General features: G+C 52.0%; 1 protein-coding gene across 1 annotated transcript in view; it reads right to left on the reverse strand.

Annotated features, from left to right (window-relative positions):
* Positions 1-791: 791 nt before the first annotated feature.
* The window catches only part of LOC309960020 (uncharacterized protein), a 345,721-nt gene continuing 321,424 nt past the window's right edge, over positions 792-25,088 (reverse strand). The window contains exons 5-6 of the mRNA XM_082836572.1: positions 22,073-22,184; positions 792-1,765 (exon numbers count right to left, since the gene is read on the reverse strand). Of these exons, the coding sequence (XP_082692698.1) occupies positions 1,668-1,765; positions 22,073-22,184 (210 nt within the window). The 3' untranslated portion in view covers positions 792-1,667. The remainder of the gene's footprint in view (positions 1,766-22,072; positions 22,185-25,088) is intronic.

Raw genomic sequence — 25,088 nt, forward strand, 5'->3', positions numbered from 1 at the left:
TTGAGCAATACTAAAATTATACCCAGATATTCACAGAGGAGGCAACCAAGTCTCAAGGAAATAATATAACTTCCCCAAGATCACACAGCTGTGTTTTTAAAGAAAAAGAAAACGACACAAAGGAAATAGTAACAGAGGCATTAACGAAACCCAGTAAGTTTGTGGGGCAGTCAAAGTAGGGTTTAAAAGTGCATACTTAGCTGTTAGCAGGGTTGAAGCTCTTGATGGTTGGTAAGATCTACCTGCCTGAATTTGGACATTAGCATTTTATGCAATGAATTGAAAGCAAAAAATCCTTTCAGTGAATGGCTGCCAGCTCCATAGTTTTAGCCACTGCCGTGCTTCCAGGTTATGTTTATCATTTTCATGTACAGGGCACCACTGTGAGATGTGATGGTTTATCTGACCCCAGAGAAATCAAGAAATCTTGTGGGGGTTATGGCTATATTTGAAAAGGTTGATTTTTAAATGCATCATGCAGACTGGCCGTGTTGTAAAAGGGATTCCTGCCATCAAATAATCAAAATGTAAACTCTCTTCTTACCTTGCAAAAGTCAAAGATAGTCCCTGCATCTTTATTATTTCGTTGAAATCCAAATATTATTTTTCCATTCTCTAACTTGTTTTCCTCACAGTGTGATCAACTATTACCAAGGAAGGAAAGGTTAGATTTATCAGTCAAAGTTTGCTAAAGGCCCCCTAGGTAACTGAACCCTCAGGAGAAACAATTGTCATGTATTCTTTTTCTGTTGTTTCAGTATCTTCGTAGAGTCATTTCAATATGTTTGGTTCTGTAGCAGAGGTTCTGTGAAGTGCTTATCTTCCTCTGAGGTCCAGAAAGCCTGCGAGTCTGTGGGTAAAGATGGGTAAGGAGAGAGAGGGAAGGAGGCTAGATAGAGGCTCAGTGCTGAGATAAGGACAGTGTTCTAAAGCCTCCTGGGGGTGAGGCTGGGGTGCACAAACACCCACGACTAATCTAGACAGAAACTGAATAATCAAGGGGACGACCAGTGTGAAGTCATGTGGTCACCTCTCCCTCTAGAAATAAACATTGCCCTCAGTAAGTCTCCCCCCTGCCCCAGAAGAGCATTAGGAAGGTCTGGAGAGGGGGATTATTGGCAGAAATGGGAAAAGCAGGTTGAAGGGATTAGCCTGGAGCAGAGAGACCAAGAAACCCAAGCCAGTAGATGGAAGGCAGACTTTTCCTGGAAGTCTCCAAGCCCAAGTCAAGTTCTGGGACCACCAAGTACAAGTCAAAGAGTGCTCATTTAACCCCTTTGGGCCCCCACGGGAGTGGAGGAAGACTGGACAGAGAGGGAGAAGGGGCCATTGAAGGTACAGTATTTACTATGGGATTTAACTCCTCAAAGGCCTCCCAGTAGCTTCAGATCTGCTCAAGAATCCTTCATGTCCTGCTGGTTTGCAGCGAGTGGCTCACAGCTTCAAGGCCTCCTCTGCCAGATGGAGAACTATTTCAAACATCCTGCCTCTATTTTGTACTCTAGCAATGCAGACCGGAAACCTGACCCCATTTTCAGGTTCTAAAGAGAAATTCTAAGTACCTGAAAGACTGAGGAACATGGTGGCTTTTATTTAAGATGTGGAGATACAGAGCACATACCTGGACTTGGGCCTGCAGCAGCACCGGATTGCACCAAGAGTTCCCTTTATTTTCTCTCGCATCTCTGTTCCTCCTTTTTTCTCTGCTGGATTAGCCATGGGGACTCCAAGTTCTTCATTGTGTGGTCCTGGTACCAAGATTCTCCTGGGAATTATAAAGCTATTCACCTGCTACATCGAGCACTTCTTATTTTTTCCCCAGCAACGTAAGTCATCCTTAAGAGGGGTCAGGGTGCTAGCTCTTAAATATATTTTAGTCATCCTTTTGTACATTAAATTCTCTTTCTTGGAGACTGCTCCTGACATAGTGTTCACCGTGCTCTCAGCTGGCCTCCTGAAGTTCTGCCCTGCCTACCCCATCAGGTACAGTTCAGGAGCTGCCTACCTCAGGGTGATAGGTTATCTTCTAGTTGCTTTATTCCTTTCCCTTTTACATTTAGAGAGTATAATTGGAATACATAAACTTCTCTGTGACCACAGCTTTATTTGCAACCCACAGGTTTTGTTATGGCATGTTTTCATTATCATTCAATTAATAAAATTCTAATTCCCATTGCAACTTTATCTTTAACCTACATAATGATCAGAAGTATGTCTTTAATATCCAACTATTTGCTAAAATATTGGTTATATAGTTTTAAATTTCTTGCTTATTCGGAGTCTTGTTTTATAACCAGAATACAGTCAATTTTATAAATGTGCCACGTGCACCTAAAAATTTCTGCGGGATATATATATTCCATCATTGTTGGTACAGTGTTTTATATAAATTTAGGCCAAAGTTTTTAATGATGGTATTCAGATCTTCTATAATCTGCTGATTTATTGTTGTGGTTCTATGTTACTGATCTAGGTAATTCAGATTTTTCTATTTCTACTTAGATTTTTGGAATTTCCCTTCATATATTGCATTGAAGTTTAGATTTATAATATATTCCTTGTAAAGTAACAGTGGGTTTTATTATCCTGCATTATCGCCAGTGATACTTTTTGCTTTCAAATCTATGTTAACATTAAAAAATCTTCTTCAATTTTGCTTATTGTTGTTATGACATAATTGTTGAATCCTTTCATTTTGAATCTGACTCTTGTCTCTTGTAGGTGGCACAGAATTAGGTTTTTTGTTTGTTTCAATAATCCTTGTCATTTGAGTATTTACAGTTAATGTATTTTCTTACAGACCGTTTACTCCTTGTTTACTATTTGTCCCACCTTGTTATGTTCCTTTTGCTCTTCTTTCTTCCTTTGAGATTTCTTCAAATTCCGTTTTGCCTTGTATTAGCTTGTTATTTTTATATAAGTAGCAGTTACACATGTACCATGACTTATTAGCTCTTTTACTGCTTCTCAGGCAATGCTGAGATCTTAAATTTCTTTTACTATATTTTCCTCTTCCATTTGTTTTAATGCATTCTAATTTTTGATATATTTTATTACCCTTTTGTGTTGTTAGATTTTATTTAGGTTTATCCACTTATTTATCCTTTCTGTTATACATAATTCTTTATAAAGTCCTTATTTTCATCTGTGATAATCTTCCTTCTGCCTGCAGGTCTCCCTTTATAATTTAATTCATCAGTTCTGATGAGAAAATATTTTCTAAATTTTGTTTGTCTGCAAATTTCCTTATTGCATCTCTCCTTCCAAACAACAATTTCTCTGCCTCTAGAATTCCCAATGGGCAGCTCTTTTCTTTAGCTCTTAAAAATGTTATTCCATTATTTTCTAGTATCCATTCAGTTTCGCTGAGAAGTAAACTGTAATCTTAATCCTATTGTTCCTTTGAAAGTAATCTCTCTCTTTTTCGTCGGGCTGCTTTTAAGATGTCATGTTTTTCTTTGCTGTTCATGAATTGTACTGTGGTGATCTTAGGTGTGGTTTTCTTTGTATTTGTTCTTGTTGCTTTTTTTTTTAGTGCTTGTTGAATTTAAGGCTCCATAGATTCCTTTTAGTTTTAGAGAACTCTCAGCTGTTAATATTTCTGAAATATTGTTTTCATCCCAATCTCTCTCTCCTTTTTTCTTTGGACTCCAGTTTACACATATGATAAAAATGTTTACTGTGGCCCATATGTCTCAAATGCGCGTATGTGTACTTTTTATTCTTTTCGTTTCCCGTGCTTTAGTCTTTATATTGTTACTACTCTCTATCTTCCAGTTCACTTACCTCTCTTTACCTGTGTCCAATCCACTACCGAGTTTTAAATTTCGTATAATTTTTAACTCTATCAGTTCAACTTCAATCAGTTTCTAGTTTCTAGTTGTCAAGTTAAATTCTTCACCTTGTCATCTATTTTCTTGAACTTGATAATATTTACCAAAATATGTATGAAATTTAATGTTTAGGTCATCTATGATTCTGATTCTGTTTTGTTTTTTATTCAAATTCTCCTTTTCTTGGTAGTCTTGGTGGTTCTTCAGTGAATACCAGACTTGGGATATGACAAGTTGTAGAGAATCTGAATGACATTACAGTTGCCCTTTGGACAACCTGGGTTTGACCTGCACAGATCCACTTATACATGGATTTTTTTTTCAATAAGTAATACAGTACTACATGAGCTGTGGTTGGTTGAATCCTCAGATTCAGAACCACAGATAAGAAGGGCCGACCATAAAGTTGTATGTGGATTTTTGACTGCACAGGGAATCAGCGGCTCTAAATACTACATTGTTCCAGGGTCAACTGTATTTTCTTGAGGAGAGAATTTCCTATTCTTAGGTAGGGGAAGATCACCTCAGTCACCTGGACCAACTTCATACTCATTTTCCTTCTTTATAAGGTTCAATGTAGATGTTGCATCAACCTTCCTAACACACGGACACACAGACAGACAGACACACACACACACACACACACACGTATGTAGAGACTTCCAGTGTCCTAATTCGTATCATTAGTTTTCCATTGGGCCACAAATCTTTCATAGGTTCTGAACCCCAATTTTGTCTCTTCAGCATTATGAGCCAACTAAGTCTTTGCTTTGACTTCAGTTAGCTTTTGTTTGACTTCTTAGCATCTTGTCTTGTCTACCTTTTATACATGGAAAATACTGCAAGGGAACACTGTTGCTGAATGCAGCTCCGTTCTCTGAATCTTTACTCTCTCTGTGATTTTGGTCCTTAAAATTCTAGCTGCCTTGTTATTTCTCAATTCCAACTCTGGTTTCCTTAGTCCTATGACATTGTCCTACGTTCTACTGGCTTTTCTACCTCTTAGGAGCCACGTTTGGTTTCTCAGACTTTTGCTCTTCATCAGTAGTTTCTAAATGACTGGGCTAGAAACGCATGTGCAGAATATTGTTCTCACTTCAGTGAGTTTCTTTCTCTATTTTACTTTTCTAGGTCATGGTTACCTCAGTAGCTTTCTAACGCTCACAGTCAAATGTTGCTTATGATTTATCTGGCCTTTCTAGTATGTTTTCCTAAGGTAAACTGATATAGTTGGAAACAGAAGTTTGTACCCACCATTTAAAAAATTCTGTTTTGTCTTTCTATGAATTCTTTTTGTCCCATCTTCTGTCACTTTTTCCTACCCAAAATTCCCATTCTCACAGATAGATTATTTGAAGATTAAAAATTATTATTAAGCTAATACGTTAATTTTGAAAGGAATTAATTTTGCTTTGAACAAGAACACAGATTGGTGAATGGAATATGGAAGATTCCTTAAGACCTTTTTCATCTCTAAGAGTAGTATCCAACCATCAGTACCATCATAAGTTTGTCAACTATGGAAGAAAGCAGTCTTTATAAAATCAGCATTTTTTTTCTTTTTTTATTTTTTTGGGTGTCACCAGGACTTGCCTTAGACCACAACTCCTGGCAACACCAAATATAAATGAACCCTGTTACCCATGGGCGTTTACTTGGCTCTGCCACCCTAAGATTGGCCTCCTGGCTCCTTAACCCCAGGGGACTCTAAGCCCTGGGCCACATTCTTGAACCCAAGCCCTGCTCCTCTGTCAGTGGGCAGAATAGTCCTGATACCCCCTGGACCATGGACTGGGCACATGGCCCACATCTGCCACCACACGGGTCAGGGCGAGAGGGAAGAGGGACCTTGACATTCTCTTCTGGTTTCCCTCTGGGGCTTGGAGTCAGATCCAGGCAAAGACCACTCCCTTCCGTGTGGAGCTCCTGGCCCCTCATTTGCAGCGCCCAAAACCTGCCTCTGGGGAACCCCTCATTTTGCTCCTTTCTTTGGCTGAGGGTGCTCAGGAAGGAAGCACTGCTGAGACCCAGAATCCCAGGCCAGAAGATGCCCAACGAAGTAGGCTAGGCCAGCCCCAGGACATGATACCGGAACTCCCTCCTAAACAAGACTGAACTCATCACACAGATGGGGAAACTGAGGTCGAAGAGGGCAACGGCTTACTGGCGGAGCCTGGAGCAGAGTCTCTAATGGACACATTCCATGTTACCACCAAAACATGGGATTTCTAGAGTGCAGCTCAGCCCGTGCTGACCCCCCCTCTTAGCCTGGCCACCAAGGTCTCGCCTCCATAATCCCATCCCACGACACCCCCTTCCTGTGTCCCGCACAACAGCCGGATTAGACCCTTTGCCCTCAGGCTGTCGTTCACAGGGCTCCTTCTCTCCGAAGCTCCTTCTCCCACCTCTGCCTGCCCAAGTTCAACCAGCCTCTTTAGGGTCCGGCTCAATGCCAGCTCCTTCGTGAGCCACCCAGAGCCCTCATGCTCCTCTAACCTTCCGAGGTGCTTTGCCTCCACCCGCACACCCCGCACTCTGTTGTCCACGTGAGCTGTGGTTACGGTGTGTGAGCTTCCTGAAGCCGCAGACCACCTCCCCTCTGGGCCCCAGCACCTGGCGCAGTACCCAGCACTCAGTAGGTGCTCAGTAAAATCTCCTCCTCATCTGATGCCCTGCCGTGTCCTACCGATAACTGACAATAATGCCTATTGTTTACCGAGCATATACCATAAGCCCGGCTCTGGTACTGTCTCCCATCCTCATGTGATGGACCCAGGTCACAGAGGTTGTGTGACTTTCCGGAGGTCACAGCTCTGGAACTGGAACCCCACTGGTTCTTGTGCCTAAATGAGTCTCCTTTCCTTCCCACTCACCTCTTCTAGGTCAGACCACCATCATTTCCTCACCCTGTCCTGTCACTAAAGACTTCCCATGACTCCTTGTGGCCCACTAGACAAAATCTAAACCCCTGAGCATGGCATCGAAACTCTGTGACATCTGGCTTCTTCCCTCTTTGCAGCCTCTCTTCTAGTCTCTGAGCATCACCTCAGTTTCCAGCCTACTGTACCTTCATTTACTTGTAGGCTCTGCACATGCTTTGCCCTCTGCCTAGAACACCCTTCCCCTACTTTTCCTCCTGTGAACTCCTACACATCTCTCAACATCCAAGATCAAGGGTTACCTTCCATTCTAGTCAGATGAGACAAGCAGCAAACGAATTGGACACAAAATTGAGAGCTCTACGAGGGAAGGACCTGTGTCATCATAGTATCCTCAATGCTTAACCCATAATCAGTGCTCAGTCAACATTTGTTGAATGAATAAATGAATACTCTCTATATTCTTGTTGACTAAACAGAGAAATGGCAAAAGAATACAAGGCCACAGTATGCAGGGCTGGAGATGGAAGGGAAGAGACTGAGGCCAGGAAGGCCAAGGACGTGGTGGAGTAGAGTGACAAGTACTTCAGGGGCTGCTCTGCAGCAGAGCCACGCTCTTGGCAGAGGGAGTGTTTGTGAGAGACAGAGGAAGGAAAGTGATGGTGTGAGGGAGGCTCTGAAAGTGTGTGTGTGCACGCACACGCGCATGTGAGAAGGCGGTGGGGATGTATGCGGGGGAGCGTGCGTGTGTGAGTGTGCTGCATTTGTGAATCAGTCTGTGAGAGTGGTGCTGAGGAAGTATGTGAAGGAGCGCGTGTACGTGGCTTGTGGGTCTGTGGCGGAGAGCCCGTGCGTTCTATTTGTGCATGGGGGTCTGCGTGAGAAGGCGAGGGTGTGGGCCACGAAGGCTGTGCTGGAGGTTGTGCATGTCTGCGGGGCGAGGGGGTGGGGACAGTGATTGAGAAAGACAACAAGGAGGGGACACCTGAGGGGGGTGTGAGGGAGAAACCATAAGTGTGCGGGCGTGGAGGGTGTCGTGAGCACGTGCAGGAGGAGACGGTGTGACCGTGAGTGTGCACGACGTGGAGGGTAAGGTAGGATGTCAGGGCGCTGCTGAGGGTGTGGCTGCATGGCCTCGGCCACGGGCCGGGAGCCAGAGGTGGGGGCTGGCCCTGGGCCCAGGGTGGGGGGCTCTGACCAAGCAGAAGGTTCCTCAGAGTTCTCCCTGGAGCCACGGGCGCCAGATCACCACGTCCCCAGGTAGAGAGGTCGAGCAGGAGGCCCAGATGTGTGTGTGCGCCTCACATTTTGTCCACAGCAAAACCTCTGGGCATTTATTTGTCTTTGTCTGTGTCCGGGTGTGCACGCCTGTGCTTGTGTGCGTGCTGCCGGCTGTGTGTCTGTGCCTGTCTTTGTCTCTGTATGTATCTGGGCCTTTGTCTCAGTGTGTGTGGCGGTTGGTCTAGGCTTGCCCACAAGACTGTGTCTGGGGTTGTGTGTGTCTATGTGTATCTGTGCCTGTGGGGCACCGGGCGTCCTTGATCTGTGCATGTCTAGGTAGGGCTGCGAGCATCCCCCTGGACCGCCTGTTTGTATCTCTGTCTGTGTGGCCTTAGTGTGAGTGGGAGAACGTTGTGCTTTGGAGACTGTGGATCTAGGTCTCGGTGTATCTTTACACACTGTATCTCGGTGTGTGCTTGTGCATCTGCATGTGAGAGTCTGCCATGCGTTGTAGCATGGAAATGCTTATGTGTGTCTGTGGAAGGTGCGTTTGTGAGACCAAGGATCTCCGTGTGTCTCTGCCTGTGTGTATGTGTGTGTTGGGTGTGAGGGGTTTGTCACAGACTGGTGAGCAAGTTAATCTCAGACTCCGTGACACGTGGAATAAAATCACGCTCCCGTAATGGAAGAGAACCAACTCTTCACCCTGTGCCCTGGGGGAGCCAGTGGGGGCCAGGGCCAGGCTTAGGCCCCTATGCAGGGCCCCCTGTGGCCTCAGCACCCTACCCCCACCTCTCCTCTGCCACACCAGGCTCATTCTGCCTCCAGAGTGCCCCGGTGCCCACTGCTGGCTGGGCTAGGCTCCAGGACATGTGACGGAGCCTTAGAGGCCTGTCCTGGGCCCCCCAGCCCCACCCACTGCTGAGGAGGGCCCTGCCCCAGATGGGAGGGCAGGTGCAGGAAGGAATCTTTGGGCCCCTCCTCCTCCCGGAGGGGAGAGATGAGCTGCAGGCCCGACCTGGATCTTCCATCTCTCAGCAACAAGATTCCTGGTGAGCAGGCTGCGAGGCTTGGCAGGGCGCCTGCCGGAGACCCGCCCTCACCCGCCAGGACGCCTGGGTCCCCAGGGCCGGGCAGCAGCGGGTTCCCTGGGGAGCTAGGAGGGCCCCAGAACTTCAGGCTACAGCTGCCCGGGACTATGGGAAAGCCAGACCCTTCCAGGCTCCCACCCCCAACCACAGACGGCTCCTCAGGCCCCCAGGCAAACCTCCACCCTTCTTCTGGCCTCTCCCCAGCCTCGGCCTTTGCTTCAGAAAACAGACCAGCCACCCAGCACCACCCATCCCTACCTGAGCCTCAGCGCACACCCAGCCTGAGTTCAAGACCTCACCTCTGGGTTTGAGGGCTCTCATGGCCAGGACTGTGCTGCTTATCTCAGAATGGGGCTTCTGAGGACAGGGCCATGTGTCCTGCAGCTGTGAAATCCCTCTTGGTCTTAGCACTCCTTCCTGACTGAGCAGTCAGGCATCAGGAGAGGATTTCAAACCCAAGGCTGGGGACACTGAGGCAGTGAAGCTCTCTGCCCTGCCTACTGTTATGAATCAGAGGCCAAATCCAGTAGTCTAGACACACAAGTTCTTAATTCTGTCCAGCGGCAGTGGCTGCAACTTGTTCTTCCCCATAGGGGGTGCAATTTCGGGTGGGGGGAGGCATCAGTTGGAGGGAGAGGGGAATGGGCAGGTGGACCCCCCTCAACCCTCAGACTTGGATGAGCAGCCGGAGAGCAGGTTTGGTAAGAGATTAAGGTCGAGGAGAAGAGAACCCAGACGCTCCAAGATTTATGACCTCATTCTTCTCCCTTAATTCCCCTCCAAGCCCCCCAGCCCTAGCCTGGTCGCTCCAGGGTCATGCTGTGGCCCCAGGCCAATGTCAAGGCCTTAACCCATCCATCAGCTGTTGCCAGGGAGTTTCCACCCCAATGGGTCCCAAAGGGAGGAGATCAACTGACACTACGGGCCCAGACTGACGGGGAAGGGGCATGGCCCTAAAGAGGTGGCCAACAGCCCCCTGCCCCCTCCCAGGATGTAGGGGCTCACAACCTCCAGGGCAGAAGCTAGGCTGGTGGGTGGGGTCCAGGAGGAGGTGACCTCCAGCTCTGGCACCACTCCCAGCCCCGCCCTTCCAACAGGCCAGGAGACCTGGGATCCCACGGGGCCCTACAGCTTACAGGGTGTGTGGCCTTGGGCCCTTGCTGCTCCTCTCCAGGCCTCAGCCTCCCCACCACACAATGCAGGAAGTGGTCTGGATACCCCAGGTATCCCCCCTTCAGCTCCGCTCCCTCAGTACTAAGCCCTGCCCTCTCTCCAGTCCAGGGGTGTCACCTAGAATCTGGGCCAGATGGGGTGAGGCTTTGGCAGTTAACTGGAGGAGCCCCTGAAGCCACCCAAGTCAGAGCTGAAGCATGTATGGTGCTCACTCCTCCACCGCACATCCATTTTCCAGAAGAGTGAAACCGAGGCCCTGAGAGAAGGTCGGGGTCTGCGCCAAGACCTGAGTGTTACTGGTGGGATGGTTAAGAGCACGGGCTCTGGGGACAGAAAGACTTAAGATTAAAATGTCAGCTGCAACAGAAACTTGTTACGTGAAGTCCCTTGCCTTCTCAGCCTCAGATTCCTCATCCATAAAATGGGCAATAGTGCCTCCCTCCTACGACTGCTGAGTTGAAATAAGAAAACGCATGTAAAGGGCTCAGCCAGTGTAGCAAACGCTTGGACAATGGTAACTATCATGACTGTGGGTAGTATTAACACAAAGCCAAGTGGCCGGGGGGAAGGGTAGGTGGGGCCCCGACCTGGCTTATCCTCCAGACCAGGAGGGCCAGCCGAATTCCTCAAAGCCCCCCAGCTGTCTCCCCTCTTCGTTAAAGGCCTCTCATTAGTGAGCCTGGGCACCTGCCCCCCCACATGTAATAAGCCTCATTAGTATCTTAGCCCCAAGCTCTGAGCCCAGAGTCTGTGCATGTGCACACGCGTGAGGGTTGGGGGCTGCGACAGGCCACCAGCCAGGAGACAGCATCCCCGCCAACCACACCCCCTGCCTGTCATCAGCAGGGCCCGTCACCACCCAGCTTGTCACCTGCCTGCCTCGCACCCGCACCACCTGTCACCCACCCAGCTCGTCACCTGCACCACCTGTCACCCACCCAGCTTGTCACCCACCCAGCCCATCACCTGCACCACCTGTCACCCACCCAGCCTGTCACCGGAGCTGCCTGACAGGCCTCTGGGTGAGGGACAGGAGATGAGGAGGAGAAGACCACAGGGGTGTGGAGCTGGGGGCCCCAGAGACCCTGTAAGACCCCCACTTCAGCTCAGCATCCTGCAGCATCGCCATGGCAACGTCTCAGCCGCAACCACGTTCCCAAACATCCCCCCCGCCCTCCAGGCCCTGCTCTTAGCTGAGCTGAGGCTGAGAAGAGCCTTGACTGACAGCAGAATGGGACAGGAAGGAGCTGCTCATCAGCTGGCTGGCCTTGGCCATCCCTGCCCTCTCTGGACTTGGTTACTCCATCTGCAAAATGGAGGGGCTGGAACTGGGGAGGCCCCTGTACAGCGGGTCATCCCTTCCCAGCCTGGATTTGCTGAGCCAGTGGCCAGTTAACCTGTGAAGGCTGGTGGGGGCGGGGTACAAAAGGACAGGGGGTTCTGGGTTCTTCCACACTCCTTTGCCCTGGCCCAGCTCACACAGGCTGGGCCTCTGGCCCAAACTCACATAGCAAAAGAGGAGGAGCAGGCTGGAAGGCAGAGGGGCTCTGCCACAGGACTGCCAGCTGGAGATGATGCCACAGTGGGTGACCCAAGGCTGAGTGGGCCCCCACCTCCAAGCTGCATTATTTATAAAACCCAGAGCTCCTAGCCGAGCAACAGCTGCGGTGCCGCCCCTCCAGGGGGCACAGGCAGCGGTGGAAGGGTGGTGCCTCCCCGGGGGAGCCCCCTGGGGTCCCGGGCTCCCTCCACAGCTGGCTGGGGCAGGGGCTGAGGTGGGAAAGGGGCGGCTGCGCCATCCTTCCCCTCCCAGCCCCCTCTCCTCTCCTCTCCTCCATGCAGGCAGGCAGCGATAGGATTACTTCTGCATGACTGCCCGCTCCACAAGGTTCCAGAGACCCTCCTGCCTGCAGCAATCTTTAAAATTCCTGTAGCCCGGCCTCTCTCCCTTTCTCCCCACAGTGAATGCTCCAGCTTCTACCGCAGCGTGCCCGCGGCCGCCACCACCACCGGCGAGCTGGCCGGGGCCCCAGGTCCCCGGAGCCACAGGCAAAGGTAGACCCATCCTCGGGGTGTCCCTCGGAACCCTCTGAGGCCCAGGCCCTGGCCCATCCCCTCCGGCCCCTGGTGCCCGTCCAGCCCCACAGGGCAAGGCTCAAGCTGGGGTCGGGCCTGCCAGCTGCGCCAAGGAGGACCGACACATACGTGCAAACACACCTGGTGGGTCCTGGCGTGCCTGGCCACATCCTCTGCTGCCAAAACCTGGATGTCCCCACCTCTGCTCTAACCGCCCCCTCCCTAACCTCACTAATCCTTGCTACCCCTGGGGTGGGCAGACACCTGGGCCAGGCCAGCGCCTGTGGCTCCCCAGGGCACAAGAAGCAGGCAAGAGATCGATCCACTGAATTTTTTAAGGCTCTAATGGAGCCTGCCTCCCCAGACTTGGGGCCTGGGACACAGGCGATCTCTCAGGGACCCCTCCCTCAGCATTGCAGTTGCTTCCTCTTTCAGCTCTAGGGGGTCGGGGCACCTTTCTAGGAGCCTTTCCCCCAACAAGAGAAGAGGCACGAGGGGCCCCTGGGAAAGAGATGGGATTGGGGGGCTGTGAGCAATACCCAGAGGCCCCCCCCAGTCTCCCCAGCCCTAATGCAGGCAGAAGCAGCTCAGCCTCTAAATCACTCCCCTCACGCTGCCCTCTGAGGCGGATTCTGTGCATCTGTAATTAGGGGGTGGAACAGATGGTGGAGATTCCATTTAAAATCATGCATCTAGTAAAGTAACCTTCACTGTTGGAACTGACTCCCAGGGAGACCAAGCCCCAAGCCCGGATCTGGGGGTGGGGTGGGGTGGGAGGGGAAGCATATCAAGCCAGCACCTTCTCCATCTTTTTTTCCTGAAGCTCCAGACCCAATGTCCCCCTCAGGTGAGCCCAAGAAGAGGGGGATTTGGCAAGCACCTGAGAATGTGCAGGCTGGGGGTAAATCCCTCTGCCCAGACCCCCCCACCCCCACCCATACACGACAGAGTCAGGGCATGGCTGGGTACTCAGAGTTCTTGGCTGACACACCAGGATGACCAGGTGCCAAGAGCCCCCAAAGAGGCCCCAAACCCCCACAGCCCAGGCCAGGGTGCCCAGAGCACAGGGTCTTGGGTGGGGCAGCTTTGAACCAGATGTACAGCCTCACTGTCCAGGAATGAAAGGCCTGGGGCAATGAGGGGGGATGGAGATGCCTCCCCAGGCAGAGGAGGCTCTGGGAAGTGGGGGAGGACCAGGCAGCCGAGAATGAGAGAGAGCACGGAAGAGTGGGCCAGTGTGTCTGCAAGGCTGAGGCTATCTGGGGGGAGTTTGGGGGAGGGAGGCTGGGGAGGACAAGGTGGGGTGGGGGAGCGGTGATGGAGAGCGCTGAGGAGGGAGGCTGTGCTGGAACGTGTGATGGTGGGAGTGCGGCTGCAGGGTGAGGTGTGGGCGCAGGGCGGAGCTGCTCTGAGGGGTGACTGGGCTGGGGCCCTGTGTGTCTGTGTATGAGTGCGGGACTGGTGTTTGGAGAGGGGTGGGGGCTGTCCCTGGGCCCTTGGATGGCTGAGGAAAGTACTGGAGCTGCAGCTTGCTGGGGAACACACAGAGGACTGCTTGTTTGCGGAGGTGCTGGGATCTGGGGGGGGGGGTGTGTGCGTGTGCGGGATGCACATGCACGTGCACGGCCTGGAAGGTACGAGAAGCTGAGGGGACATTACTGTTCAAAGATGCACCGTGTCTGTGTGTTTGAGGTAAATGGTGTGGCTACAGGGGTGTCCTCCTCTGCGTGGGTGTTGAGGCGGTGTGTGTACGTGTATGTTGTGGGGAGAGTTTGGAAAGGTGTAGGGGGCTGTATCGGTGTGTCTGGGGACGTGATGAGCTGCAGCGGAGGGAAACGTTGGGGCCGTCGGGAGAGTCTGTGGGTGTCTGGTTAGGTGCTGGGACTCTGAGAACCTGGGTGTGTGGAAGGTATTAGGGCTACAGTAGGGTCCTGGGTGTATCTGGGGAGGTGCTGGGACTGGAGGAAGAGTTGATCTGTTTCAGGATGTGGTAGAAGCCTTGTGTGTGTGTTGGGGTGTCTGGGGGTATATTGGGGGTCATAAACATCTGGGTTTTGGTTAAGTACTAGGGCTGTAATATGTGTTTGGGTGGGTAGGCATGTGGTGGTTGTGTGTTTGGGGGCGTGCTGGGGCTGTGTGTTTAGGGGTGCTGGAGCTGTGAGTGGGGAAGTGGTTGTGTATTTAGGAGGTACAAGGGGCTGGAGTTGGGCCCCTGTGCCCAGACAGGTGATGGGGCTGCGGGGTGAGGGCGGGTGCCCCTCTGAGGAGGTGAAGGGCAGAGTCCTGGCCTTTGCTCGGGCCCACCTGGGGGCTGCCCGCTAGAGCCCCTCTGCCGGTGGTGCCCGCCCACCCCCAGGCCCCATGTCTGGGTGTCGAGACAGGCAGTCCATCTGTCTCTTCCTGTGCCCAGGCCGAAGGAGCAGTGCCGCCTCCTCGCTCCCTGGGGGGGCGGCAGCAGATCCCAGCCCACCCATCTGCCTTCAGATGGTCGAGGCAGGAGCCTCCACAAAGCTGCCTGGGGGGCATCCCTGTGTTTGAAGAGGCACGGGCTGGGGGGTGGGGGGAACTGCACAGCAAACAGTCCTCGTGGAGGCTCCTTTGAAAACCACTGACGCCAGGAGAGACCAAGAGGGAGGACAGGGGCGGGTTTGTCTGTCCTCGTACGTCGTGTGGGTCAGCGCCCAACTGTGTGCCTTGGAGCCCCTTCGCATGTGTTCATGCCGGTGGCCTCTGTTCACGCAGCATCCTTGCCTTGGAAAACAGCCCTCCAACCCAGGCTACGAGCTCACAGCCTCACACAGCTACCCCCTCATCCATGCACCCTGCCTACACTACACTCATACGCAAACATCTCCCACACCTTCACATCTGCAGAACACTGCACCCTGGTACACATGCCCCTCAGCCCCAGAGTCCCAGTCCTTCACATGTGTACGCCCATGACACACACCCGCACACTGCAAAGCCAGGTACAGCCACATGCACCTGTCACATATGCATGCCTCCACACAGACATACCCGACAAGTAGCTGTCACACCCACACCCACACACTCCACACACCTTGGGGAGTGGATCTTCCTGTCACACCCATATCCCACCTCATATGCACTCAGTCTCTCTCATACACATTGTAACAGACACTCATCATCCCTTATACCTGTACATACGTGCACATGTTTGTACACGTGCATACCCACTCTCACCAGCTCTCAGCTCTTTCACACCAGCCAGTTTCTCTGTGTCCAGGCCAGGCCCTGCAGGAAGGCTGCCACCGGCTGAAAGTGTCTCCTGCCTCCCTGCCCTGCCAGCTAGGTCAGAGTGGGGGGCATACCCCCCCACCATGGCTCTCTGGGAACCCTGATCTTCTCCTCCAGAGAGAAAGAGTCCTCTCTCTGCTCTGGGGTGTCTGCCACTGTTGTGTGAGAGTGTGACTGTGTATGTGTGTGTATCAACATGTTCTGAGAAGCCACGATGAGGCCTGTGTGTCACTGCCTGTATGGGTAAGAAAGCATAGGGACAGGTTCACCGGTTATGTTTGTGAGATTCAAGATGAGTGTGAGAGCAGAGACATGTATGCCACAAAATGTGTATTTGTGAGTGTGTGTGAGGCCAGGCCCCTGTGGACAGGCGTGAGTATGGGGGGGTGCACTTACACAAGGAGACACACAGTGAGTGTGAGTGGGGAGTGAGTGGGAAGTATTCTGGGATATTTTCTGAGACAAGGGGTATGTACATTTGTGAGTAGGGGTCAGGGCTAGGAGAGGCACCCTCCGCAACTCCCTCCCCCTACAAAGAGATCAGGGGAAAGGGGTCTCTGGGATCTGGGGGAGTGTGTGTGTGTGTGTGTGTGTGTGTGTGTGTGTGTCTTCCTCTCTCTCTTTCTCCCTGACCTCTTTAGCAGCTGGAAACTGAGCCGGGGGTGGAAGGAATGGAGACTTGGCTGGCCTGGGGGTTTGGGGAGGGAAGCAGGAGAAAACACCTTCCAGATTCTCATCAAATCCTTGTTTGTGGTTTGTAGCCTTCAGTCTCTCCTCTCTCTTTCTCTCAGTCTGGGTTTCCCCCTTTCTTTATCTCTTCCTGCCCCTCCCTCTCTACCCTGTATCTCTCCTTCTCCCATCTCAGTCACCTTGTCTCCCCCCTTGGATCTCCCTGTCTCCAAGTCTCTGTCTCTGCCTGTCTGTTACTCTCTCCCCAGGCCCTTCCATTTTTCTGACTCCTGTCTCTGCCAGCACCTCTGTATGTCCGTCTCTCCCAGTCCTGGTCCATCTGTCTGTCTCTCTCCGTCTGCCTGTGCGTGGGTGTCTCTGTCCATCTGCTCCGCCACCCATCTGTCTGCTTGTCTGTGCTAGTCCTTCTAAGGGTGCCCACTCGCTCACCAAGACACCCTCCCCCAGGTCAGCAAAGGCCTCTCCTGGCTCAGGGGGCGGGGAGGGGGTGCAGAGCTGCAGCTTCTGGAAGCTTCAATAGCAGCTGGCTGAGCTGGGAGTTCGGGGCCAGCCAGCTGCAGAAGTGGCCCCTCCCCTGGGCTCCCAAGCCAAGGACCTCAGAGCAGAGAGAGGAGAAAGCAGGGCCTCACTGCAGCTGAGTCTGTGTGTGCGCACGTAGGGGGAGGCAGGGGGCCTCACTATGCCTTCACTTCACCGTTCCCCCCAAAGCCAGGCCCTGTAGGAGAGGAAGCTTCAGTGCCCACCTCCCTCATCCCCTCACCAATGGAAGAGATGCTGGGGATCCAGGAGGGAAGGACTGGGGGATGCCAGGCCTTGGACGAAGCCATAGCTTCCTGTCAGATGGGTGGGAGGGGGGCTCCTTCCCTCCTCCCTCCCAGGCAGTCCCTGGGGATCCCTCCAGTGCTGGTCCCAGCTCCGGACATGAGGGGCCCCATAGGCAGTTCTCACCAGCTCCCACAGGGACCATTCCTACCTCCCAGCTGCCCCAGAGCCTCTGACCCACAGGGATAAGGCGGAGGGGGGTGGATCACAAGGGTGTCTCCTCCCTCCCCAAATGGAGGTTGGCTCTGGACATCTGGAGTTCGTGGCCCTGTCTACACCCTGGCCATCCTGAGAGGCCCCAGGCAGTCCACCTACCATTGCCAGCCCGGCACCACACACACACACACACACACTGCACCCCAGCACTCGTGGCCCACCACCGCCACTCCCTGGCCCAGCAACTCTGAGGGCTCAAGAGGAGCCCTACCGCGGAGACCTGCACCCTACACTGACTGGTGGCAGCCTCCAGCAGGGCCCCCGGCACAAAGCCAGCAGCTGGAGAAAGTACCCCACAACACTTCCCAGGAGGCTCTGTTCCTCCCTCTCTAAGAAGAGCTCACAGTCCAAATCCCACAATAGATGGGGAAACTGAGGAAGGGATGGGATGACACAGTCAGTCATTCTTCCTGAGACCCTGGGGTGGGATCATAAATAAGGAATAGGGAATGAAAAGGACGCCGCAGGGGCAGAATCTGGCTCCTTCCTGACCTGCCGCGGGCAAAGTCCATGTTGGCTGCACAGCCCTGCACAGCCCTACCGCTGGGCCAGGGCCAGGGGCTGGCTCCCTCCCTCTAGAGCTCTCCTTGCCCCTGGCTGGGCCCCCTCCCTCTCCTCACTTCTGAGCAGCCCTCCCTACCCTCTCCCTCCCAGCTCTGGCTCTCTCATCCTCAGCTCTTGGAAGCCTGACTCACTGTTTCCCCTCCTCTCTCCCCTCCCTCCCTCTCTCCCAGCAGCGGTGCCTCCCCCTCCCCTGGGGGGGCTCTGGCCACAAGGGTGCCCGCCTGCTCCTCTCCTCAAGCTCTGGCCCCCTCCGCACCCAGGAGGCCCCCTGCAGCTGTTCCAGCTCTCTAACTACAGAGAGGTGGACGGAAAGAGCCTAGGTCCCAGGCAAGCAAGGGGAGGGGGCCCCTCTAGACTGGATTTCCTCCTGTCAAACAAGGTGGGGGGCATCCAACCGGACGACACCCCTGGTGTCTCTAACAGTCCTAATGTTCCCCGCTTTTAAAAGCCCGGTGCCTCCTGACAGAGCGCCCACAACCTGTGGGGTGCTGTACCTGCCTCAGGCTCCGCCCCCAGGTCCAAAGAAGAGGTCGGCTCTGTTCCCAGACATTTGGGGAGTGGGGAGACGCTGCCCTGGGGCAGGAGCATTAGTCAAGTGACCCCTGGAATCCCCCTGTCTCCCCGTTCTCCCTCCTCCTGTGGGAGAGCTTCCTTCTCTCTCTCTCTCCCACCTGTCCTCCTCCCTTTTCCCAGAGACGTTTGCTTGTCTCTCCTTCAGATACTATCCTAGCAGCAATTGATCTTGGGTGAGAGGCTCTCAGTGCCCGCTCATTTTGGGCTGTGGGGTGGGGCGTGGCACATGCCTAGGCCTTCTTGGTCCCCTGGATGCCATCTCCAGGGGCTGTGATCCTGGCTCTTCTTGACCGTTTTCTCTCTCACCCCCTCATCACTGGCTTCTGTCACCATCTTTTCCTCTTTCCACCTCAAGTTGGGCTCTCTGGGTCTCTTTCCTCCCCACCTCCCCCTGCTCTCTCCCTGGGGGGCCCATCTGCTGACATTAGCAACAATGTTACTGTTGCTCCCCCCCTTCAGTTCCCAGCTCCACCCCATCCTGGCTTCCCCCTCCCCGGCTCTGTCCCAAGAGACCCAGGGGACCCAGAGGCAGAGCTGGGCTCCATCCCATAATGGTGAGTCTGCTTGACCTCACTAATCACACCAGAAGTGCCTGGGCATCTGGTATGAAGGCATGGCACCCTGTGGTCTTGGGTGGCTGGCCTGAGGCACAGAGCTCTGTATTCCACAAACCAAAAAAAAAAAAAAAAAAAAGAAGTTGACTTGGGGTGGGGCAGAGCAGAGAAGAGGGGAAGTGAGGGGGATCAGGTTTGCCTGGAGGAAGCCCCTGTCCAATGGGGAACAGAGGCAAGAGGAGGTAGTGGCTCGAGCCAGCGCTCCAGGCTGATTGAGAACAAGCAATGTCCCTCTGGGGCTCTGCCGGTCCAGATCAGCCCCCCCTAAAAAAAAGGTCTTCTGCCAGGGACAGTTTGCCCTCCAAGCCTCCAGCACAGCCACACCAAGCAGGTAAAGATCCCGCGTCTCTGTCTCTTAATCTCCTTTAGAATCCAAATCCATCCTCCCTACAGTACACCTCCACTTAGCTCAGCAGGGGGTTCCATAAGCCTCCCTGCCCCAATCTAACCAGTTGGAATGGGAGGGGACAAAGCCCCCCAGCTCCCAAGCCCCCTCACCAAAGGCCCCATCAAGGGCTGGGAAGCAATGCAAAACAATCCTGGAAACCACGCACCTTCAAACCGAGAAGCAACCCTGTCCATCCACAGCACCTGGGGGTGCTGGGGCTCCCTGCCCCCACGACCCTGTTCCAGACCCCCCAGCCCAGCAACAATAATAAACAGCAAGCTCTTTTTCTTTATGACACCAAATTCCTCCAAGCCGAACAGCTCCTTCCATCACTACCTCAGCCATAGATCACATTAAAAACTCACAGAGGGCAACTTAAACACATCACATTTGTTTCTCTCTATATTATTTCAATAGTAACGGCATTAAAAATGGATTTTACTACAGAAAATAAATATCAACACGTGGGCTGGGAGCCCAGGCAGGGGGAGAGAGCCCACCAGGAGAAGGTCCCTGAGGGCTTGGGCACAGCTTAGGCACTGACCAAGGAGGTGGCTGAGAGGACAGACTACACCTGGGCTGGGTGGGGTGTGGGGGGAATGCCTGGGGAGGGGGCAATGCCCGCCCACCTGGGCACCTGCCCCAATGCCAGACCAAGAGGGACAAGAGTCACTGGTTTGAACTGGACCCCCAAAGCTCATGCCCTCACTGATCTTTGCAACCTCTGGAGGGTAGGAGCTCTGGGGCAAGAAGTTCACTAGTCTCTAGAGGTTATTCCAACTATTGACACAGCAGAAGAAAAAAATGAATTCAACTTACTATCCAGTTTGATTTTCCATTACTATAAAAATATACATCTGCTCAAAGGAGGGAGATGGCAAGCTGCAGGCACATGCCACCTGGGGGGTCCCCCTGCAGCTCACCACCACAACCCAGCCTGCCCCTCCAGGCGGCAGGGGTGGGGGCTGTGTGTGGGTGGGGGACGGACCAACTGGTAATCTGTCACCTACAGCCCCAGCTCACACAGCCACACACACCGGACCACACGGAACAGGAACAAGCCAACAATAGCAACACCCCAAATGCTCCTGGCAGGACTCTGCCCAGGCCCGGGCGCATGCCCCCGCCCCGCCGGCGGCAGCAGCGGACGAAATGTGGCCACCCTGACCCGGAGGCAAACTTGTCCTCACACCCTGAGCTCTGCCCAGGGAACTGGGGCCAAGTCCCGCCTGACACCAACTGGTCCGGTGGGCAACGCCTGCCCAGCCAGACAGGCACAGGTCCCCCAAGGGTCCCTCCTTGTGCTCAGGGGCCAGGCTGGTGCAGCCTGGCCCTACCTCCCAGGGTGACGCCTGGGCCCAAATTCAGCTGGCCCTGCCAGTCAGGCACTGGAGCAGAACGGAGGGCACCAGGCTCAGCCCCGCCCAGCCCCAGGGCCCCCAAGCTAGGAGGGAGGGGGGACTCCCCACCCCTCCACATCTGGCCCTGGCCCCCAGGGTCTGCGGTAGAGAATTCCCGCCCCCGCTTCTCTCTCTCTCCCTCCTCCCTCTCAGTGCCCGCTGCCCGTCTCGGGGACGGCCCCAGCTCCCGCCTCCGGCCAGCAAGGCCCACATCCTTCCTCCCTCAGCTGGCCCCTTCGCCTGGCAGGAGGCTGGGGGGGTCAGGCTGCTGGGGAACCCCTCCAGCTCCCATCAGTCTTCATCCCCAGCCCCCAAACTCTGGGTTGCTGTCCCTTTTCCTGTAGAACAGGAAACAAGGTTATTTCCTAGACTCAGAGCCAGCCCTCTGCCCCTCTGGCTCTGCCTGGGGACCAGGACCCAGCAGGGGAATGCGCCCTTAGCCAGAAAGCAGAGGGATTCTGCAATTCACCCCCAGCTACCGGCCCAGGGGGCTGACAGCTGTCACTCAGCACCCCACCCCCTGGGGAAGAGGGGGCCGATTCAATCAGAGCCTCAGAGGAAACGCATTGATAGGCGATTATTTATTTATTTATGCAAAAGTGAGCCGACTTTGTTCACCAGGTAACCGGGCACGCGGCCCAACCCCTACGGCCCTGGCCGCCCCCAAATCCCTCCTCCGCCCCACACCCGCTCCGGGTCATTTGGTCCCCGCCTCTCAACTCCCAGAGCACCAGCAGAACCTTGGGATTTGGGGGTTGAAGGGGAGGGGCTCCTCCCTCCGCAGTCTCCCCCTTTCCCAGGGCCGTTCCTAAAATCCAGCCTTGTTCTCCGGTCCCACGGTCCCCCCCTTCACCCACCCCCGCCACACACTCAGCAAGCTGGAGAGCAAATTGCAGTTTTAAATCCAAAGGCGGAAGGAGGGGGAAGGAGGAGGGGGCGCGCGGCAGCGCGGGGCGCGCACCTCGCCCCCGAGCCGGGGGAGCCGCGGGGCGGCCAGGAAACCCGGGAACCCCCCCTTCCCGCGCCCCCTTCTCGTCCACCTCCTCCTCCCCCTTCCCGGCGCTGCCTGCCAGGCTTCGAGCCGAGCCCAGCCGAGCCTCGGGCCCCGGTGGAAACAAAGACCGATCGCACCGCGGGCACCGCAGCCACGGGGTCCGGCGGACCGGACCCGGGCGCGCGGAGGGGGCGCAGAGCACCCCCGGTGCGCTGCACAAAAGAGCCCGGCCGGCCGGTCCCCAGCGGGGGTCTAGGGCTGGGGAGGAGGCGCCACTCACCGGAGTGCTGGGCTGCCGGCTCCGTTGGTCCGAGCCAGGCGAGGGGCTTTGGGGGGCGTCTGTCTTCCGGCCGCGGCAGCGACGCGGGCGCTCGGCAGCTTCGCCGCTCACCCTAAAATCGAGATCATATTTCCCTTTGAGTCCTAACACTATGATAATATCATCTCAGTTATGGTATAAAGCAGGTAACTGATTTGAGAAGGGTACTGAGTTTGAGGACATATTGACTGATTCATTCTACAAATACTTTACTAAGCGACTATGCTAAGGGCCTGGGATCCCATGAAACAAAATGCCAGCAGAAGTGAATCTCTTTAATGAAACAAAGTATGTGGAAGACAAATCATTAAATGCTTACTTACAGTAAAGCATGCAATGTATCCTGAAATAGGATATATAAATGACTATATGTCCAGGGCTTGCCCCAAGAGCAAGTCTTCTCTAAATGGATTCTTTTCTTTTCTCTTTCTTTACCTTGTCTTCCCCACTTATACCTCTACTCTCTGCTTCAGTGAAAGATATTTCTCCTTTCCACTTCTAGCTGAAAAAAAAACAAGTCTCAGGTGTCAATTTACTATGTAACTGTGGGTCCCTCTCTGTATTACAAAACAAGACTCAGGAGACAGTGAGTCCTGATATCATGACCTCCAAAAGGGTCACAAGGGATCTCTGAAAATTTCAATAGTTTTAGTGTCTTTTCTACATCTTTTCCAATGATTCAGGTATGGAGGTTTCTGTATCTTGGGCCTAGAATTCCTTCTACTGAGTGGTGAGTCGATGTGGTTTTAGTGCTTATATCCTATAAGTTCTTTTAATTAGTGTCTTATAGCCTCCCAAAGTGTTTATATATATATATATGACTGGCCACCATTTAAAATGAAAAAAATAATTTACATTGCTACTTATCCTCATTGAATTGCCCATTTAAGAAGCAGAACTACACTGTCAGAGTATCCACTTTTGTAATACCTTAGCCATAGTATTTTAACATATATAGTAGTTCTCAATATTTACAGTGTATTGGAAGCACCATAGTAGTCAGGGTACTCCAGAGAAACAGAACCAATAGGAGATATATAATAAATATAATGTAATATATGTAATTGCTTTAACATATGTAATTGATATTAAACATATTAAATATTAAATATATTGTATATGAAATATAAGCTGGAAGCTAGGAAATCCAGGGGTGTAGTTTTCAGAACTGACGTAAGCCACAGTCAGAGGGCAGGGGATCAGATCAAACACTCAGGCAGAGAGAGCAAATTCTCCTTTCCTCTGACTTTTTATTCTTTTGGGGCCCTCGAGATTGGATGAGGCCCACCTACACTGGGGAGGGAAATCTGCTTTACTCCATCTACCAATTCAAATGCTAATCTCATCTGGGAACAGACCCACCCAGAAATAATGTTTAGCAAAATATCTGTGTATCTCAGCATATAGTTGAATTGACACTTAAATATTAACCATTACATTCTGCAAACCTTAAAATATACCAGTGCCTCAGTCCAACCCCCAGAAATTCATATTTAATTGGTATAAATTACAGGCTGGGCTTTAAGATTATCAAAAGCTCCCCAGGAGATTTTAATGAATCACCAAAAGTTAAGAACCATTAACATCATAGAACATTTCTTTCTTGATGAGAAATCAAAATGCTTCTCACTTTTAGCGTTGATGCCCTGGGAGAGATATTATCTACCTCTGTAAGGTGCCTTCAGAGTATCCCACTGTACCCCATGTAGTCAGTATTTACAAACAGGCCACTGCAAACATGTGCCTCCAAGTCTGGTCAAAGTCAATCCAAATATTTTTCCCCAATATGGTAGTAGATGGGTAGAATTTCTTTTATGATCACCACGTTGTATATGGTAGGCATAATTATTCCCATGTAGAGGGTGAACTGAGATTCAGAGAAAAATAGGGGTGCATATTGCCACAAAGCTAGCAAATGTAAAAAATTAGGAAAAGGTCAAGTTTTCTGATCCGAGTTAAATAAGTAGTAGGTATCATTATTTTATTTATTCCACAGATACTACTGTCAGGGGTGAGTAGAATAAAAGCAAATGAATAAAAATGTAGTCAGCCTATGAACGGGAAGATTAGCTAGCATCCTTCACACAAAAGACCTGATACGTATTCGGCCACTAGAGAGGTTTAGTCAGCTGTATTTACAGTCCCATAAATGGAAAGAACCATCATGACAAAAGGAAATTCTATGAATCCAGGAAAAAACACATCAAATTAAATAAATAATTCACAGGCAGAGCGAAGATTACAGAGTTGGCTCTGATAACAAAGTATCTAAAATAAGTGGTGATGTGTTTCTCCAACCACACAGGCTGCCAGTCCAGGTGCAAAGGAAAATAAATAAAACTATTATAGATCTAGTAAGAGTTAAACAGACAATAAAAACCAACAATGGCGATGAATTTTAAGTTGGTGATTCTTTGAACAATCTTCAAAAGATTTCATTTGCTCTGTTAACGCAATGTCAAGTCCATTTTAGAAATAAAAGAACATTTTTCTGCTTGCTAGAGTTTAGACATAAATCCTCAAACTGTATTAAATCAAGATGCTTCTAGAATCATAGCGCTAAAGATCATCAAGGATTATTAAAGAACTATAGTCACTCCCTCATTTTACAGGTGAGAAAACCAAGGTAGTAAATGACTGTGTGATGGCCTTAAAGTCCACATGATTCCCATCAGTGGCCAAAACAAGATTAGAATGCAGGTCTCCCATTTCCTCTTCACTTAATTATTCATCATTCTTTAGTCATTTTGAGCACAACTAGTGCACTGCTGTTTGAAACCTGACCTTTCCAATGGCAGTCAAAATGCCATACTTTAATAGTGCTTCCATTGTCTTTGACCAGAATATGAAATAACTGGCAATCATGTTCTGAGCTTCTTTCCAGATGAATTATATGTTAAGCTCTATTTCAATATTGATTTGTAATATACTTTAAAGCATGTTGATCTTCCTCTGGTCTCTTCTTACAGTTCTGAGC

This window comes from Leucopleurus acutus (genome assembly GCF_964270905.1).
Source record: "Leucopleurus acutus genome assembly, chromosome: 3".
In the NCBI taxonomy this organism is placed as follows: Eukaryota; Metazoa; Chordata; class Mammalia; order Artiodactyla; family Delphinidae; genus Leucopleurus; species Leucopleurus acutus.